The sequence below is a fragment of the Hermetia illucens genome, chromosome 3, assembly GCF_905115235.1.
Source record: "Hermetia illucens chromosome 3, iHerIll2.2.curated.20191125, whole genome shotgun sequence".
In the NCBI taxonomy this organism is placed as follows: domain Eukaryota; kingdom Metazoa; phylum Arthropoda; class Insecta; order Diptera; family Stratiomyidae; genus Hermetia; species Hermetia illucens.
The window spans coordinates 20249500-20267454 of NC_051851.1; the positions used below are offsets into that span (position 1 = coordinate 20249500).

The 17955-nt window shown below is 43.4% G+C and overlaps 3 protein-coding genes across 3 annotated transcripts; 2 read left to right on the top strand and 1 right to left on the bottom strand.

Annotated features, from left to right (window-relative positions):
* The first annotated feature begins 4151 nt into the window (after positions 1-4151).
* Positions 4152-4580, top strand: LOC119650898 (uncharacterized protein DDB_G0282077-like). Its single transcript, XM_038054078.1, has one exon. The coding sequence runs from the start codon at positions 4152-4154 to the stop codon at positions 4578-4580; it is 429 nt and encodes a 142-aa protein (XP_037910006.1).
* An 8784-nt stretch (positions 4581-13364) lies between these two features.
* LOC119650899 lies at positions 13365-13814 on the bottom strand. Its single transcript, XM_038054079.1, has one exon. It carries the CDS (start codon positions 13812-13814, stop codon positions 13365-13367), a length of 450 nt encoding a protein of 149 aa, XP_037910007.1.
* A 2346-nt stretch (positions 13815-16160) lies between these two features.
* On the top strand, positions 16161-17133 carry LOC119652722 (ADP-ribosylation factor-like protein 6-interacting protein 4). Its single transcript, XM_038057015.1, has 2 exons — positions 16161-16682; positions 16804-17133. The coding sequence occupies exons 1-2, from the start codon at positions 16220-16222 to the stop codon at positions 17040-17042; spliced, it is 702 nt and encodes a 233-aa protein (XP_037912943.1). The 5' UTR covers positions 16161-16219; the 3' UTR covers positions 17043-17133.
* The last annotated feature ends 822 nt before the right edge of the window (positions 17134-17955 follow it).

Below are 17955 nucleotides of genomic sequence, written 5' to 3' on the forward strand. Positions count from 1 at the left end.
TAGCGAATCTGAGAACATTCTCAAGAGGCAGAGAGTGTGCAGATTCTTCATTGATGAAAACTTTGCCAAGGTGTCTTCGTCTGAGATCTGAGGATGCCGGGCAGCTGCATAAAAAGTGCAGGGCCGTCTCCTCCTCCTCCTCACATTGGCTGCACACAGCCGAAACCACTACCCCAATCTTTTCCATATGGTAGTTTAAGGGGCAGTGTCCCGTCAAAAGCCCTACTAGGGTTTTCATGTCCCACTTCTTAAGGGACAACAAAAATGCCGCTCTAGTGGCCCTAGGCTCCTTCACAAGGATTTTCGCTTGCCGGCAAGAGTCCAAATTTCTCCACTCGGTTGCATGAATCCTTGCAATTTCACCCTTCAGAGTAGACTTGACAGTAGATGGTCGGATTCCAAGAGCTGGTTCTGGCCTAACCATTGTGGATCCAGACCCTCGGCGAGCCAGTCTATCAGCCCCCTTATTACCGGCGATGTTAGAGTGCCCCGGTACCCACATCAGGAATGTTTCGTTCAGTCGGCCAAGTTTCAGCAGCACCTGATGGCAACTCCACACCAACTGGCTTGATATGTTGTTACCATTTAGTGCTAATAATGCTGCTCGACTGTCGGAACAGATTCGAATGGTGCAACCCCTCCATTTTTGTCGCAAACATTCTTCTGCTGCGAATGAAATGGCATATATCTCCGCCTGGAATATGGTCGTCATTTTTCCGAGGGGTCGGGCCAGTTCTATAATCGGATTCTCCGAGAACACACCTGCACCCGATCCATCCTCCGTGACTGACCCGTCGGTGAAGATTATTAGATCTGTAATCTGAAAAGACTCATGGCCACTTGTCAACCATTCTTCTCTTTCGGTGATTACGACAGTGTATGTCTTTTCAAAGACAAATCTGGAAACCATATGTTGTTTTCCAAGGAATTTCCAGCTAGACGCATGCCCGTTGGATTGGCCGCCTTTCCACGCCCCAATGGTATCGAGCCTATATGCGTCATTGGCCGCTTTCCGTTTCACCTCCAAGTGAATGGGGGGTAAATTTAGGATAGCTTCAAGTGCCGCAGTCGGCGTAGTACTCATTGCTCCAGTAATACTTAGGCAACCAAGTCTCTGAATCTGCGTTAGTAGCTTCCTGCTGTTAGCAAAGTTCAGTCTTGGCCACCAGACGATGCATGCATACATCAAAATGGGTTTTATTATGGATGTATACATCCAATATATCCGTTTAGGTGAAAGTCCCCAGGTCTTACCTATCGCATTTCTACAGCACCAGAGCAATCTGCAGGATTTCTGGTATTGTTCCTGGATATGCTTCCACGTTACCTTGGAGTCGAAATGTACTCCTAAGTACTTGACTGTTTGTGCCAGCTGGATTTCCGCCCCTGCTAAGGTGGGTAGCGTATAGCTGCCCCACCTGACGTTCCTAGTAAACATAACTAGTCCAGTCTTCCTAGCGTTCACCGTGAGTCCATTGCGGAGGCACCAGCTGTGGATTACATGCAGAGTTGCATTCAAGCGGTCACATACTGTATCCGCAAACTTGCCGGTAATTATTACGGCTAGGTCGTCCGCAAATGCTTGCGCGAAGACTTTTTTGTCCTCCAGGAGCCACAGCAGGGTATCCGTCACCAAGAGTCATAACAGTGGAGAGAGAACCCCTCCCTGTGGGCAGCCCCTGAGACATCCTGCTTCAATAGACTTCTGGCCGACCGATATGTGGATTTTTCTCCACTCTAGCATGTGAAGGATCCAACTGATTAGCAGCGGTTCGATTCCATGCTGTCTTGCCGCATCACAAATTGCCGCAAATGAAGCATAATTGAAGGCACCTTCGATGTCCATGAATGCGCCTAAGGCATATTCTTTATCGGACATCGCCTTTTCAATTTTTGCCCTAAGGTCATGGAGTGCTGTCTCCGTGGATTTGCCTTTCTGGTAGGCGTGTTGCCTATGGTGAAGTGGCCATTTAGGAATGTGTGTATCCCTTATGAACCGATCTACTAATCTTTCTAGTCCTTTTAGCAGAAAGGACGTTAGGCTGATCGGTCGAAAGCTTTTTGCGTATGTATAGGTGAGTTTCCCTGATTTGGGAATGAATAACACCTTCACATCACGCCAGTTAATCGGAATATAAGCGTGTGCTAGGCATGCACGATATATATTCCGAATGTGTAGACCCAGGGCATCCACTCCTTCTATTACTAGCGCAGGGATGATGCCATCCAGACCTGCAGACTTGTATCTATGGAACGAGTTAAATGCCCATTTCACTCGCTCCAGTGATACTACTTTGCATGCCAGATTCCAGTCTCTCGGTTGAGGGCTGTATGCACCTGTTGGCCCCCAGATTAGATTTTGGATGCTGCTGGGAAGTGTACTTCAAGCAAATGATTTGCCGTTTCTTCATCGCTTTCTGTGTACTTCCCATTCTGTAAACGTAAATAACCCAGTTTCTGGCTACGTTGTTTGACCAGAATCCGCTTCAGCTTTGAGGTTGCCTCAAGAGAGTTAGTCTCTTCGCAAAAGCGTCTCCAAGATGATCGTTTAACCGATCTTATGCTCTTCTTTAGAGCCTTCTGTGCCTCTTTATAGCAATTCCAGCTAGTGCTTGATTCACCCTTCAGAGCACGATTAAGGAGCATCCTTGTCGTTCTCCTCTGTTTTGCCAAATCCGAGTTCCACCATGGTGTTTTACCCTTCTTTGGCATCTTGAGTGGACAGCTTTCTTCGAAAGCTTCTCTCATGTTAGTTGTGATCATCTGGGTTGTCTTCTCAATTCCAGCAATGGATTTGATGCGCTTCCCAGGGATCGTGACTCGGACGCTCAGTTCTGTTTGATACATTACCCAATCTGTCTTCCTCGGATTCCGAAATGGAATGGGTGGAGGTAGATCCATGCCCATAACGAAATCAATGCGTCTGTGATCCGAGAGTGTGATATCGTTTGATACTCTCCACTCTCCGATCAGAGCCGCGATGTCAGGAGATGCCACCGTGATGTCGATGACCTCTCGCCTGACCACGTTGAAGGAAGTGGGTTCATTATCCACATTTAAGATCGGCAAATCGGTTCCTACTAGATACTCCAGTAGTCTCGATCCTCTTGCATTGATGTTCGAACTTCCCCAGCATATGTGGTGAGCGTTGACATCACATCCTGCTATTACCCCCATGCTTCTACTTTTGGCATATTGGATAGCTCTGATGAATGTTCCACTGGAAACGTCTTCTGCGTCGTAGGGGAAATATGCAGAGCACCATAGAATCTCTTTATCTCCCTGTTGACTTTTTATGGTTAGCTTAGCCTGGAAGTCTTTGTAGACTACCATGCAGGTGCGGGGTCGATCGCTTCCATTGGCATACAATAGGTCAGCATGTTGGAAGTTTAGGCCCCCGACTGCCCCACCAACAACCCACGATTCTTGTATGAAGTATATAAATGTTGCTGTAGTAACTATACACTTTATTTTGACGCTATGAATATAAGGAATATTTTGTCTTTTTTGTAGAGAAATAAATTAAAAACTTTGTTGCTTACTTACTTATTAAAAGGGTCAATATCGTTTTATAAAGAACTGAAACATTTCCCGAACGCGTTGAAATAAAGCAAGCAAGTGTTTAAAGTATGGTGTTTACTTTATTTTGATACTCACAGAATTTACTTATAATAAATTGTCATTTTTCAAGGAAACACTCATGTTAAGATAATTATCGTTTTGAAGACTCACCCTTAGATTTCAGATGAGCATGTTTCCTTCTGAATGAATTCTCTATCGGCCACAAATCACTGAATCACAATTAAAAGAACTGAAATTCTAAGAGCACCACCCACAAACCTCTCCATTTGTTTATACCACAATTGTTTAGAGCCAGGCATCATCAACGACCCAAACAATCATCGCTATAGCAACGACCGGCGACTTTTTTTTGACACTTCTTGTACGCGGAAGACCACATATGAATTGAACATGGAACGGGGCATCCCCCATAAACATTGTTCCAGCTACCATTTCATTCCGTGTTATATAATATGTTCCACGCATTCCGAACTGTTCCAAACAAACAATGGGTCTATGTTTGACACGATCAATGCTCTTAAATCAATTATTGTCTGGTATCGGTTGGGTTAGTTTCCATCTTCATCACTATGGCTGGTTACGCAGGTGACATTGTCTTTAGGGATGATCAGGATTCAGCGCAGGATTCAAGCAAGGAACAAGAGTATCGCAGTCGTAGCCGGAAACGTAGAAATAAAAAGAATCGTCATCGTTCAAAATCAGGTGGATCTGGATTTCGATCTGGTTCGCATTCCGATGATAGTGGCGGAAGTGGTAGTGGCAGCGATAGTGGCAGTGGTAGCGGCAGTGGCAGTGGTAGCGGCAGTGGCAGTGGTAGCGGCAATAGTAGTGGAAGCGACAGTAGCAGTGGAAGCAGTTCCTCGTCAGGAAGAAGAAAGAAGCGACACGCGAAAAAAGGACCTCGACGTCACGGGAGACATCACCGAGATGATAATTTCACTGAAGTTCGCCCTCCTAGTGATGACTATAGTGACTTAGATGAATCCTTCAAACGTTAGGGAACAGAATAGCATTTCACCTTGCAATATTCAGAGATTTATTTTAAGTGGTTGAAGTTATTAAAGTTCCTCATCAAGATCTTCCTTATTAGCAATACTATTCATCGCAGCATCTTCGTATCTTTTAAGCCAGTTCCAATGTCATCTTTTGTACTCATTTGGCAAATATAAATCTTCAATTGAACAAAAAAATGCATTACATCATTAATTGCTCTTGGGTCCGAATTACTGGACGCCTCTACTACTAGTTTTTTGCGAGCAATTCCAAAACAACGCACGCAACTACACTTCATACAGATCTTTTCCCACAAAACCATGCCAAGTTTCACACGCGCACATCTTGGGCTTAAGAATGATTAATGGTTGGGCGCGGTACCTAATCCGCAACGTGGATATTTCTAAAAATATTCAAGAAAAATGCGTGAATTTTTTTATAAACAGGTGCCTGGCGAATTTAAAGATTCCCTTCCGTATTTTTTTATTGTGTAGATATCTATGTCAGATGTATCTGGTTAGTAGAGCAGCTTTCAAATAGATACTTAGTTGTTTAATAGAAACTTTGTACGGTTATGAGTATGCAGCTTCCCAAGGAACTTAGGAGATCTTTCCAACAAAAGGCCTTCCAACTGGGACTTTTGACGGTTATACAAAGAAAATGTGAAATAATTTTAAATTTTCGGTAGCTAAGAAAAATTCTAAACTATTCGTGTAGACACAACAATCAGTTGACTTACTTCTATTGATAAATCGCTATCAAGGTCAAAGATATGTATGCTATGTGGGAAGTATTGTGGGGTTTTCCCGAGAAGATACACATAATGAGATAAAGGTCTTTTTTCGTTGCTTATAATATAAATATATCTAATTTATCCAATACTTTTCTCTTGAAGTCGAACAGCGACATATATTACCGTATCTGCTACAATTCACAGCATCTGGTTAGCTTCAATAGTAAACATGGTGAGAAATTTGCATGTTTGCCCGCAGAAGTCTATTTTTAGCTTACATAAGTGGAACCCCCAATTTTTCTTAATTGATCGACCTTTGTTCTTCATTTATCTTTTCGAAGAGAAAAACCAATTAAACTGCTCACACAGTCAAGTGAATTGTATAGCGATTCCGGACCAGTTGGTTTTTTTGGAAGAGAGTAATTCACAAACAGCTTTGATCTCCTATTATGCGCTTTGTTTGCCTCACAGCCGCCCGGCGTAATTGCACTCATTTATTTCCGTAAACACAAGACGCTTGAAAATAACTCAGGCAAATATGTTTATTGTTTGAAAGATAAATCATTGTAAAAACGAAAGCCAGGTCGGGTGCATTTTGTTTTGTTTTTAAAATCATTTTTATTTTTAAGAAATAGGTAACAATAGTACAGGGTGCGGCAGCATAACTTCCTTTTTTCAAAACTCAATAAAAACTATTGTATGCATCGAAAAATATTTATTTATTTTTTATAATGTAGGTACATGTCTAAAGTTTTTATTTACATTGTTTTGAAGATCAAATCTGTTAGGTGACGTCCCCCATTCTCCATACATTGCGTAAACCGATTTCTGGCGTTTGTCATGACTGTTGTTAGCATAGCAGGTGTTATGTTGGCAATTTCTTCTTGGATGTTGGTCTTCAAATCTTGTAGGGTTCTTGGACGGTTCACATAAACACGGGATTTCAAAAAACCCCATAGAAAAAAATCACAAGGGGACAGATCGGGAGAGCGTGCCGGCCATTCCAAATCGCCTCTAATTGAGATAAGGCGCTCTGGAAAGTGTTCCCTCAAAACAGCCATCGATGCTCTCGAAGTGTTTGCTGTTGCACCGTCTTGTTGGAACCAAGTGTCCCCCAAATCCAAATTTTCTAGCCGTGGGAAAAAAAATTCTGTAGCATGTTTACATACCGGTCCGAATTCACTGTCACTGTAACCTCATTTTCCTCAAAAAACCAGGGACCAATAATTCCAGCTGAGGAAATTGCACACCACACTGTGACTTTGGGTGAATGCAAAGGCTTTTGATGCAATTCTCGAGGGTTGGTCTCAGCCCAGTAGCGCATGTTTTGTTTGTTAACCGAACCACACAAATGAAAATGGGCTTCATCGCTAAAAAAACAATAGCACCCTCGGGAACAACATCAAGAAGAAGCTCACACGCGTTCATCCGAGAATTGAAGTCATATTCTGAAAGTTCCTGCACTATCGCCATCTTATAGGGATGAAAATGAAGATCATCACGAAGAATTCTTCTCACAGAACGATCGGATAGTCCAAGGGCAGATGCGTGTTTGCGCGCAGAACGCCGTGGCGATCGCAACATTGACGCTCTCACTGCTTCAATGTTCTCAGGTGATCTAACGGGCCGAGGGACTCCAGTTCTTCCTTTTGTCGCACTTGCAGTTTGTCTGAATGTAGTGACCCATGTAACAATTGATTTGCAGTCTGGGACGGGAGCCAACGGGGCTAAATTAAAGCGATTCCGAAATGCACGCTGTGTTGCAATAATCTAACATCTGCTTAAAAAGTAAACCTCAACGGCAAAGGCACGCTCCTCACTATTCCAACGCATGATGGCGATTGAACCGTGTCGGGACAAAACTTTACAGTATTCCCTCTTGAACGAGACCACAAGCGCTCCGCTATGACATCAACTAACTGAGTAGCGCGCATTTTAAAAAAGGAAGCTATGCTGCCGCACCCTGTATATAGATTGGAAAAATGAACAATAAAAAACAATCTTTTAAAATAACAAAAATAACTTAAATCTAATGGCCACTGTGGGCTCTCAAAGTTTTCGAATAACAATTTACAGGCAGAGAAGAGAAACAGTAAGAAATAAAAATCTAATTTTACAATAAGTTGTCGGGAAATGGTCAAAAACCCGACAGAATTCACTTGGCCTTAGTGGCAAATAAAGAAATATAAAAGTAATAATAATAATAAATGTTTTATCGCTTCAAAAGATACTTTTAACTTAAATTATTGTGCTTAAAACTATCATAATTATATATTTTATATTATATTTTTTTTTTTTTATTTTTTTACAATAACAATACAATAGAAAAGGTAATAATAACAGTTGTAATATTTACAAAGAAACAAAGAATAATAACGTATGTATGTATAAGTTATTATACAACTGGAGGCAAAATCAGCACCCGTTCAATATATACATATTTACAAAGCCCCACCAAGAAACAAATGGCAGAACTGAGCACGGCCACCGCTAACCGGCATCCCGCAGCCACCAGTACCAGGATTTCTCTTTTTCATCCCGCTTAATATCAATTGCTCTCGCTCTGGAGTATCTCCAGTCGAATCCCGAAGCCCCCACTGTCAAATTCGGAGGGTATTCTATCCTTTTGTCCGTGGCCCGTCTATGTATATGAAAAATAACCGGATCACCGGCAGAATCAAGAATTAGACCATTCCTGTCAAGATACACGAACGCTTCGGAAGGAATGAAGCCTGTCGTGAGAGTTTTCTCGAAATACCCATCATTTGGGTAGAACGGCTGCGAAACCCAAGGGTTCTCACCATGCGAAGCAGATCGCACTATATGATTCCGAATCAATCTGACGATAACTGTGTCGATTCTTGGCACAGCAGCAGCTCCATACATCACTTCATTAGTTACATAGTGCTCATAGTTTGACGAAGCAGTCCTATGAAGCCCCGTGCAAGCACGCAGACATTTCCTTTCAAAGATCCTTATTTTCTTCATTTGGCTAGAACTCAAATTAAACCAGATAGTACACCCGTAGGTGAGCACCGGTCTAACCAAAGTGAGATAACAAATAATCTTAACCTTCCGGCTAAGATGTGGAGCATAAAAGAGTCTTCGAAGAGACATGAATGCCTTGCGAGCGGTTTCTAGCGCGACTTTAACGTGCTCGTTAAATTGGAGACGCTCGTCAAGACGCACACCCAGGTATCTAACGCACTTCTTATGAAGAATGCGCTCAGAACTATCCTCGTTCGCGACAATGTGGAAATCTCTCCAATTCCTATTCAAGTTCCTACTGGCATACGCCAAGGAATTTCGAAACAGAATCGTTTCACCCTTTTGCGCATTGATTTTCATCCGCCAACTGTTCGTGAAGAACCTTATATCATTGAACATCTTCTGAAGTTCAACTTGCACCTCAGTTACCTTCTTGTGCGCCGTGTAGGCTATCATATCGTCAGCAAAGGCAATCAACGACCTTTTAGGAGATTTATTAAAATCGAAAGAATTGAGTAATTCGCCGGCAAATACCGCAAAAAGTGTAGGCGCAGTCACTGTCCCTTGCTGTAATCCATTCAGAACATGAAATTCTCTGCTTGCACTTGCCATACAGCATACTACACATCATCGCTACGAGGTGGCTGGGAAACTCATTCTTCAGGAGCCTGAAAATCAGTCCATCCAACCAGACGGTATCAAAGGCTTTCTCCATGTCTATAAGGCAAGCGCCTACGCACTCACCATTGTTAATCCGCCAGCAAATATCAGACGTTACCTTCGTTATTGCATGTATTGTCGAATGTGCAGATCGAAATCCGAATTGCGCGTTCGGCAATAATTCCTTCTTCTTGATATGCCCGTTCAAGGCTTTCAATACCAAAACCTCAAACACCTTGCTGATGTTAGGCAGCAAACTGATTGGGCGGTAGCTTTGAGGGCTGGATGAATCCTTCCCTCTCTTTGAAATCGGGAATATTCGGGCTTTCTTCCATTGTCCTGGAAAGAAGGAATTGTTCAATAAATTATTGAACAAAATGCAATAATTACGAATGGCAATGTCTGGTAAATGCCTGAGGACCACGTTGAGAATGCCATCGATACCGGATGATCTCTTATTGTTTACTCTTCTGAATATGGAAGTTAACTCTACACATGAGACAAAGTAATCAAGCAGATATCACTCGGTATGAGATCAGCCTACAACGCAGAGCTAAATTGGAGAACTGTGGTGCCGTTCAGGCTATATTTGAAATTGTGGACATCTCGTTCTACAATTTCCGAAGGTCGCGTTGGCTCTAAGTCCGTTCTGGGCCGATGCACTGATTCAAAGTGCTCCCCTATGAGTTCGAGTTTCAGAGCATCATCCATCGCGATGTAATTTCCTTGCGCATCAGCAGTTACACTATTCGAGTCTATACCTGAGTCAATAAGGTGTTGTATCTCGCTGCCACCGACTTTAATTCTCGGTACAGTTATTCGTGACTTCTTCCGGAATAACGTATTTATCTTAGTAAACATGGAATCTGGATCGGTTGGTGAAATACCCTTTAACTTCTCCCGCCATTGGAAGTTCACTTCATTTACCTAATGTTGACGGATAAGATCCCGCGCGATCTTTAGAAGTGATTTGAACTCAACCAATATGGGATGATGATAGTCCCCATATCTCCGATAGATTTTGTTGACGCGAGTGTGCAGAAGGCTTTTCACTTTTGTCAACCGTTTTATGGCTGCAGTTTCACATCCTTCCATATTATTGCGAGGTTTAATCTTAGGGTCGGGTGCATTTTAAGCGTGTTCTTTTTTCCCGATTTATCGCACTGAGAAAATGAAAGTGTTTTCTGAACGATAATTTTCAAAACAAAGGCTGTGTACTTTGGGCTTACGAGGCAAATTTTGAAAAATCGACCTCCGAGGCGCCCAGTCTCCTACAGGAGAGATTGCAAAATCAAAGAAGGACACCTTCTACGAAGCAGTTAAACGAATTCTTGAAGCGTGCCCCAGGTATGCCCACAAAGTCATATGTACTTGGAGTTTTCGAAAGCCAATTAGGAGTAACGGACATATTTTCAGGCGTTACTTCGGGATCCATAGTTTGTATATGTGTACCAATGACAACGGATTTCAGATCATCCAAATAGAAGCGTTGCATGAAATAGTCATTGAAAGTACTTAGTTTGTACGGAAAGAAATCCACAAATAAACGTGGGTCTCTCTAGATGGAATCCCTTTCAATCGCGCTGATCAGCAAGGGAAATGGAGACCGGGAGCTGGCGCCTGCATACCGACCGCTGTGTATGATTGACACTGTCAATGCTCGAAAAGCTCGTCAGGAGTAGACTCGCTGAAGCGATCCGCACTGCCAGGGACTTATCCCCAAGGCAGTTCGGGTTCAGAACAAGGAGATCCACAGTGGATGCTGTTATAGAGGTCACCGATCTCGACTGATAGTGCTCCTCATAACGCTGGATGTCAGAAATGTTTTCAATTCCATAAGATGGATAGATATGCTAGGCACATTAGAAAACTCATTCCAAGTGCCAAGCTATCTTTTGCGATATTGAGAGATTATCTGAAAGACCGCTCTCTTCTCTATGAGAAGCTAGAGGGCCAGAGAAGGATGGAAATCACATCGGGGAACGCTTCTTACGACAGTCTGCTGAGACTCGATATGCCCGAAGACTCACATCTGGTCGGTTATGCAGATGACGTTGCGGCCCTTTTTGCCGGTCTCGCTGTTGTACAGGCACAAAGCAAATTTGGCATATTGATGCGACGGGTAAGCAGATGGACGACTGTTCATGGTTTTAGCCTTGCGCTGGAAAAAAAAGAAGTAATCATCTTGACCAGAAAGAAAATCCCGACCATGCTTCCCATATCGATCGGCAAGTTGACTATAGAGTCAAAAGCAGCGGTTAAATACCTTGGTTTAATGCTCGACTGGAAGATAAGCTTCTTGGAGGAAATCAAAGCAGCAGTGGAAAGGGCTGCAGCTGGAGTCTCGGCCTTGGGTCGGCTAATGGCGAATGTTGGGGGCCCTATATCTATTAGGAGACGTCTTCTTATAGGAACAACGCAGTCAGTTTTAGTCTATGGCGCGGAGGTATGGGCTGATGCCCTTCACAAGGAGGTGTATTTTGGCAAGGCTAAGAGGCAGATGCACTGCGTGGCTCATTGACAATTTAGATTTGTAGCGGAACCGAATACAGGGTGAGATTGATTAATTCCTTACCTAACTTCTAAACGGGCATGGAGATTTTCAGTCTTACCTGTATAGGATTGGGAAGGCGCGATCTCCTGATTGTGTGTTCTGCAATGGAGAGCCGGACGACGCTGAATACACCTGGTGGAATATGATGCCACTCGATGTGATAATTGGCCATCCATTCTTGCGTTTCGTGCGTCATAGTTTGAAATATTGTTTGTATTTTCTTTCCAGCTGCTATTAAGTTTGTTCCACAATCGCTGTAGATGGCTTTACATTTTCGTCGTCTGGATACGAATCGTTTTACCGCTGCTATGCATGCTGTTGACGTGAGATCGTTGACTAACTCCAGGTGCATAGTTTTCGTTGCAAGGCAGATGAATACGACTTGACAGTCTTTGCTCTCCGATCGTTTGACAACTTAATCCTTAATGGCACCACATAATCCAACTCGGTTTCCTAAAATGGTTGTCTGAGAATACTGTGGGAGCCAAAAAATGGACGTAATTGGATGATGCGCGATTTACTATCCACCGCCTGCCCTTTCTTCAATCTGTAAACCTCGGGCGAGAACGATCGGTTTTGCGCTATTCTAACGCACGTACTTCTGGCCGCCTGCATTCTTTCGCAGTTAGATATTCATATGATCGATAACCTTTGTTCCTAGGAGGCAGTCATCTGCAATTACCCTTATCAGCCTAGTATAGTTGGAGAATTTGTCGATCAGTAGTTCTTGCTCATTTGAAGTGTGCAAGGTGGTTCTATTTTCCAGTTCCGTGGGTTCGGCGCAACTCACTTTTGGGAAGTTGACAGTATCAGATATGAAAATCTTTGGGACATCCCACCATAACTCAAATGTGCTGAGCAGTGCTGGTGATAATCCTCGTTTGGCGCAGTCAGCAGGATTCTTGTAAGATCCCACAGGATGCCATTGTTCCGGTGTGCTGCTTGCATGAATTTCTCTTACTCGATTCGCGACATAAGTCTTCCATCAAGCTGGATGGTCTGCCAACCAAAAGAGTACAATCGTTGAATCTGTCCAATAGTAAGTGGCAGCATCAATCCAACTGGCAACTGAGGTCTTAACTTGATTTATCAGTTTGACCAGCAATACGGCGCAGCTCGAGTCGTGATATGGTTTGTATAACAAGCGGTGTTACCTTCATCTTAGCCGTCAGTAATCTCGCCTTGGGCTCCTCCAAGTGTGTAAGGATTCGAATGTAGATTACGGCAGCGATAGCTGCTCTTGATGCATCACAAAATCCATGTAATTCGATTCGGACCAATCCATCTTGATACCTCAATAACTCGGAGATTGGTAATTTTCGCTAGATATGTCTGCCATTCTTGTGCTAATTATGGCGGTAGGTCGTCATTCCATTCCAGTTTCTGAAGGCATAATTTTTGCATAAAGACCTTTCCATTAATCATAATGGGCTGCAACCATCCGACTGGATCAAATAGAGATGCAATCGTTGATGCCACTGTCCTTTTAGTTAGTCTGCCTGTGGATACAGTCTTTGCATCAATGTTGAACATAAACATGTCTCGTTGAGGATGCCATTGTAATCGGAGTGCCTTTACCCGGTGATCCGTGTTGAAACTAAGTGGGTGCGCTGATTCCCGGAGTAACTCTGGTATGGCTTCCAATACTTCGTCCAGGTTCAAATTCCATTTGCGCAGATCAAACCCACCCATTCTAAGCAGATGGGTAAGTTCCGGGTAGAGGCTCTTCGTTTCTTCGACAGTGTCTGTTCGGGTCATTAGGTCGTCCACATAAAAATCCCGTTGTAGGTATGTTGCTGCATTCGGAAATCGATTTTGCTCGTTCATGGCCAAGTGTGGCAGTATTCTGGTGGCTTAGAACAGGGCGCTTGCGGTTCCGAATGTAAATGTCTTCAACCGGTAATGACGAAATACATCTGCTTCGCTTGGTCGACACACGATCCCTTGGAGATCTGCATCCTTGCTTCGGACTCGTATTTGTCGGTACATTTTTGCTACATCTGCTGTTAGCACGACGGGATATATACACCATTGCGAAAGAAGTGTGATGATCGAATCTTCTATGGTTGTTCCTATCATCAGCAAGTCATTCAAGGATTTCCCAGAAGCAGTTTTTGCTGATGCATTGGAGAACACTCGCACCTTAGTCGTTGTGCTGGATTCCTCGATGATTGCATGATGTGGTAGATAATATGTCAGTAAACCAACTTCATCCTTTGGCATTTCCTCCACGCATCCACAGCCCAGATAATCTTGCAGGCATTCTTTGTATTCTCGAAGCAGTTGTGGATTGCTTCGCAACATCTTCGCGTGCTCTATGTATTTCAGAATTTCAGACTTGCTCGATGGTGCTTTGTCCTCGGGTCAGCCTTGAATGGGAGCTGCACTTCGAATCTTGAGCTTCTGGTGGAGCTGTTATCGGACCAGAGATAATCCATCCGATCTTCGCTTTTTGTGCTGTTAAGGTTCCGTGAATAATTTCGTCCGATAGAATATCCAAGTATGATATCAAAATCTGGTTTGAAGATGAATCTAAGCTAGCTACGGAACGGAAGAATGCTGCATACCGAGTAATGTTGCATTCTCAAAGAACGCGGGCACACGCAGAGACTTATCACGAACTCCGTCGAGCGGAGAAGCGACTTCACACAGGGAAAAGGAAGCCTGGAGAACCAAAAACTCTGTGAACTAGAAAAGTACAGGGAGCAACCGCCAACAAATTAGCAGGATGAAGCCTTATATACCTCCTTTTTCATCCTGCCGACAGAATGGGCATATTGAAGGGATGGGTTGAGCATTTTGATGAACTGCTCAAAAACCCAAATATCGGCGAGTTGGAGGTCCCGCCAACTGAAGACGACGGACAAATGCTGTCACCATCAAACATAGAAGAAACAGACCGTGCAATTCATCGGCTTAAAAACGATAAGTCGCCAGGAGCCGATGGAATTACAGCTGAATTGGTTAAGTATGGAGTCGACCAATTACACCAAGCGGTTCATCAACTTATGCTTAAAGTATGAGATAGCGAATCAATGCCTGACGACTGGCAACAAGGCATTATCTGCCTCATATATAAAAAGGAAGACATCACACAGTGCAGCAACTATAGAGATATCACGCTGCTCAGTACCAGCTATAAGATATTCTCCTCTATCTTGCTAGATCGGATAGCCCCACACGCTCAGAACATCATTCACTCCAGGCAAATCAGCAACAAATCACATTTTCTCTCTGTGGTAAGCGATAGAAAAACTGTAGGAATATGGACATCAATTGCACCATCTTTCCCCGACTTTAAAGCCGCCTAAGATAGCATAGCCAGGGTAAAATTGTACACGGCCATGAGAGAATTTGGTATCTCAACGAAATTGATAAGACTGACTAGGCTGACCCTCACCATTGCACGAAGCCAGATAAAAGCAGCAGGATCACTCTCGAGACCATTCAACATCAACAACGGTCTAAGACAAGGGGATGGCCTATCATGCGTCCTCTTTAACCTGGCCTTCGAGAAAATGATCCGCGATGCCGATGTAAATGCGAGAGGCGCTATCCTCTTCAAGTCCCGTCAGCGCCAAAAACAAAACCAAAAGAACGAAAAACATAGAATCGCACTGGTCAAACGAAAACAATAAAGATAGGAGACTACAACTTTGAAACCGTTGAAAATTTCTCCTATCTAGGGTCGAAAATCACAACCGATAACAGCTATGACGATGAAATCCGCACATGGTTGTTGGCTGTTAACAAAGCCTATTTCAGCTTACAAAAACTGTTTCTCTCGAAACGTCTTACCATAGGGTCAAAGCTCTTACTGTAAAAGATGATTTTGCCAGTCCTTATGTATTCCTCGGAGACTTGAGTTCTTAGCAAAAAAAACTGCGAACTCTTGGCCGCGTTCGAGAGAAGAGCCCTCCGAAGAATTTTTGACCCCTTACATGATGATGGACGATTCCGTAGTATACACAACGAGGAAGTCTATGAGCGATACCATGACCGTCTGGTTGTGAATAAAATCCGACTCAACAGATTTCGGTGGGCGGGTCACTTAATCCGTATGGATGAGGATGATCCCACCCGGAAAGTCTATAAGGGCAATATCTATGATAGAAAAAGAAGACGAAGCAGATCCTGCCTGAGATGGAGCAATGGCGTAGGTCAGGACGCCAGACAGCTTTTAGGGAGTTCGAATTTGTAGACCCCGGCGCAAAACCGGAGCGTCTGGAGTTGCTTATTAAGGCAGGCCTAGACCGGTTACCGGTTGTTGCGCCGTTGATAATGATGATGATGATGATGGTAATAGCAGATTTAGCTACTATCTTTAATATTCACCCCCAGTAATTTGTACCTAGTCATTGGAGTTTCATCATATTCGTTATCGATAACGTCTTATCTGCATTCAATACAGTGACACCTTATCATTAGCGTCTATCTTTATTTGTTCGTACGCTCTGTTGTATCACTTTCACACTTTCTACTGTTAAATTTTAAGGATAATATTTCCTTTTTTTTGCATATTTTTGGCTTATTCATTATTTTAGTAACGTCTTCGTTCTAGACAATGGTTTATTCCCTTGTTCCGCTCCACATGTATGGACCATTGCGTATTCCATTCTCCCATTCCATTCCATATATGCATTTGGAACAACTGGAACACCAAATGAATGACAGCTCTGTAATCTCATAACAACGTCCCTGCATCTGTCATGGCAAGTTGTTCGCAGAAAATCGAGATAGGATGGAAAAAGGAATTGCTGGAAGGTGACAAGGACGAAAGCCAAAGCCACGACAATCACGATCAAAGTCGTAGTGGAGATCGAGGACGTAAGAAGAAGAAGTACCATCGCCTGGAGTCAGAGAGTTCGTCGTCGTCATCATCTTCACACTCAAGTCGCAGCAGTTCCAGCGACTCAGCCTCGTCCTCCGAAAGGAAGAAGAAAAAATGCGAGCGACGTGAGAAGCGCGAGAAAAGCAAAGAAGAGAAAAGACTGAAAAAGGAGCAGCGTCGCGCCGAAAAGAAGGAGGAAAAGGAGAAAAAGAAGGAGCTAAAGAAAGCCAAGAAGGAAAAGCGCAAGGAGGAGAAACGCCTGAAGAAAATGCACAAGAAGCTGAAGGAATGCGGTGGCGAGCTTGCAAGCGGCGATGGTTGTGACTTCTCCGTTCCAATTGGTAATTAACCCCTACTAACTACCTCATATAAACATATAATCCCAATTTTACTGTACCGAACAAAATAACCCAACAAAACACTTAATTCATACTCATGGGACTTACATCGAGTTTTATATAGAACTAATGTACAACAAGGCTCGTGCTCCGGAAAGGCCGGAGGAATATGAAGCTCGACAAAAGCAAGTTCGTCGCGTCACCGACCCCGAGACGGGACGCACTAGGCTAATACGTGGTGATGGGGAAATTCTAGAAGAAATTGTCAGCAGAGAACGGCATCAGGAAATCAATCGAACAGCGACCCGAGGCGATGGTGAATTTTTCCAGAGTAAGACCGTTGGCTGGCACAGTAAATCGTAGTCATAGTGTTCGTTTTGTTCATAACTATAGGAATATGTACGTGTGTATGTGTATTACGCAATATTTGGAAGAATAAATTTATATATTTTATCGCACACTCTATAAGGGCAATGTCTATGGTAGAAAAAAAGAGGACGAGGCAGACCCTGCCTGAGGTGGAGCCATGGCGTAGGTCAGGACGCCAGACAGCCTTTAGGGATATCGAATTGGTGGACCTCGGCGCAAAACCGGGATGTCTGGAATTCCTTATTAAGGCTTAGGTCGAATATCGGTTGTTGCGCCGTTGATGATGATGTTTTTATCTTACAAATACGCCAACTAATAAGTTTTGAGGCAGAACATTTTGCATTGAGTGTACGGAGTGCTTTTTCTAGCTTTCAAGGGAATTTCGGCCATGAATGCATTTTATTTTGAAAGGAATACTGGGAGCATCAGATTCACTTATCCAAACTTGGAAACACGCGTCTAATTTTCTTTGCAGCTTCTACTTTTCGGAGTTTGATATCAAACAATGGAACGCAGAGTAGAAATTCTTCAGAGGAGCTACGTTTCTAAAAGTGGTAAGGAGTTTCTTGTAGGTTAGTCGTGAAGGTAAGCGCCATTATTGGAACCTGTAGTTGTGTCTGCTGAAGAGAAATCATTCAAAGTAGTAATCATCCCCATCCAGTACAGAAACTGGCCCAATATTTGAATCTCGACAGTTGCCTAGTTGTACATTCGTAATCCGAGATACTAATTATGAACTCGGAAGTATAGGGAGCATAATCCTGTCAATGTAACTGAAGTTGTATGAGATCTAAAGGGCGTTAGGAGGAAACGGGGTGTAACGATCCGACCTTCAGTGATTGATCGCCATGAGCGTTGCCATCAGCATGTGGCAAGCGTGTAAACACATTCTCTCTATTATGATGAA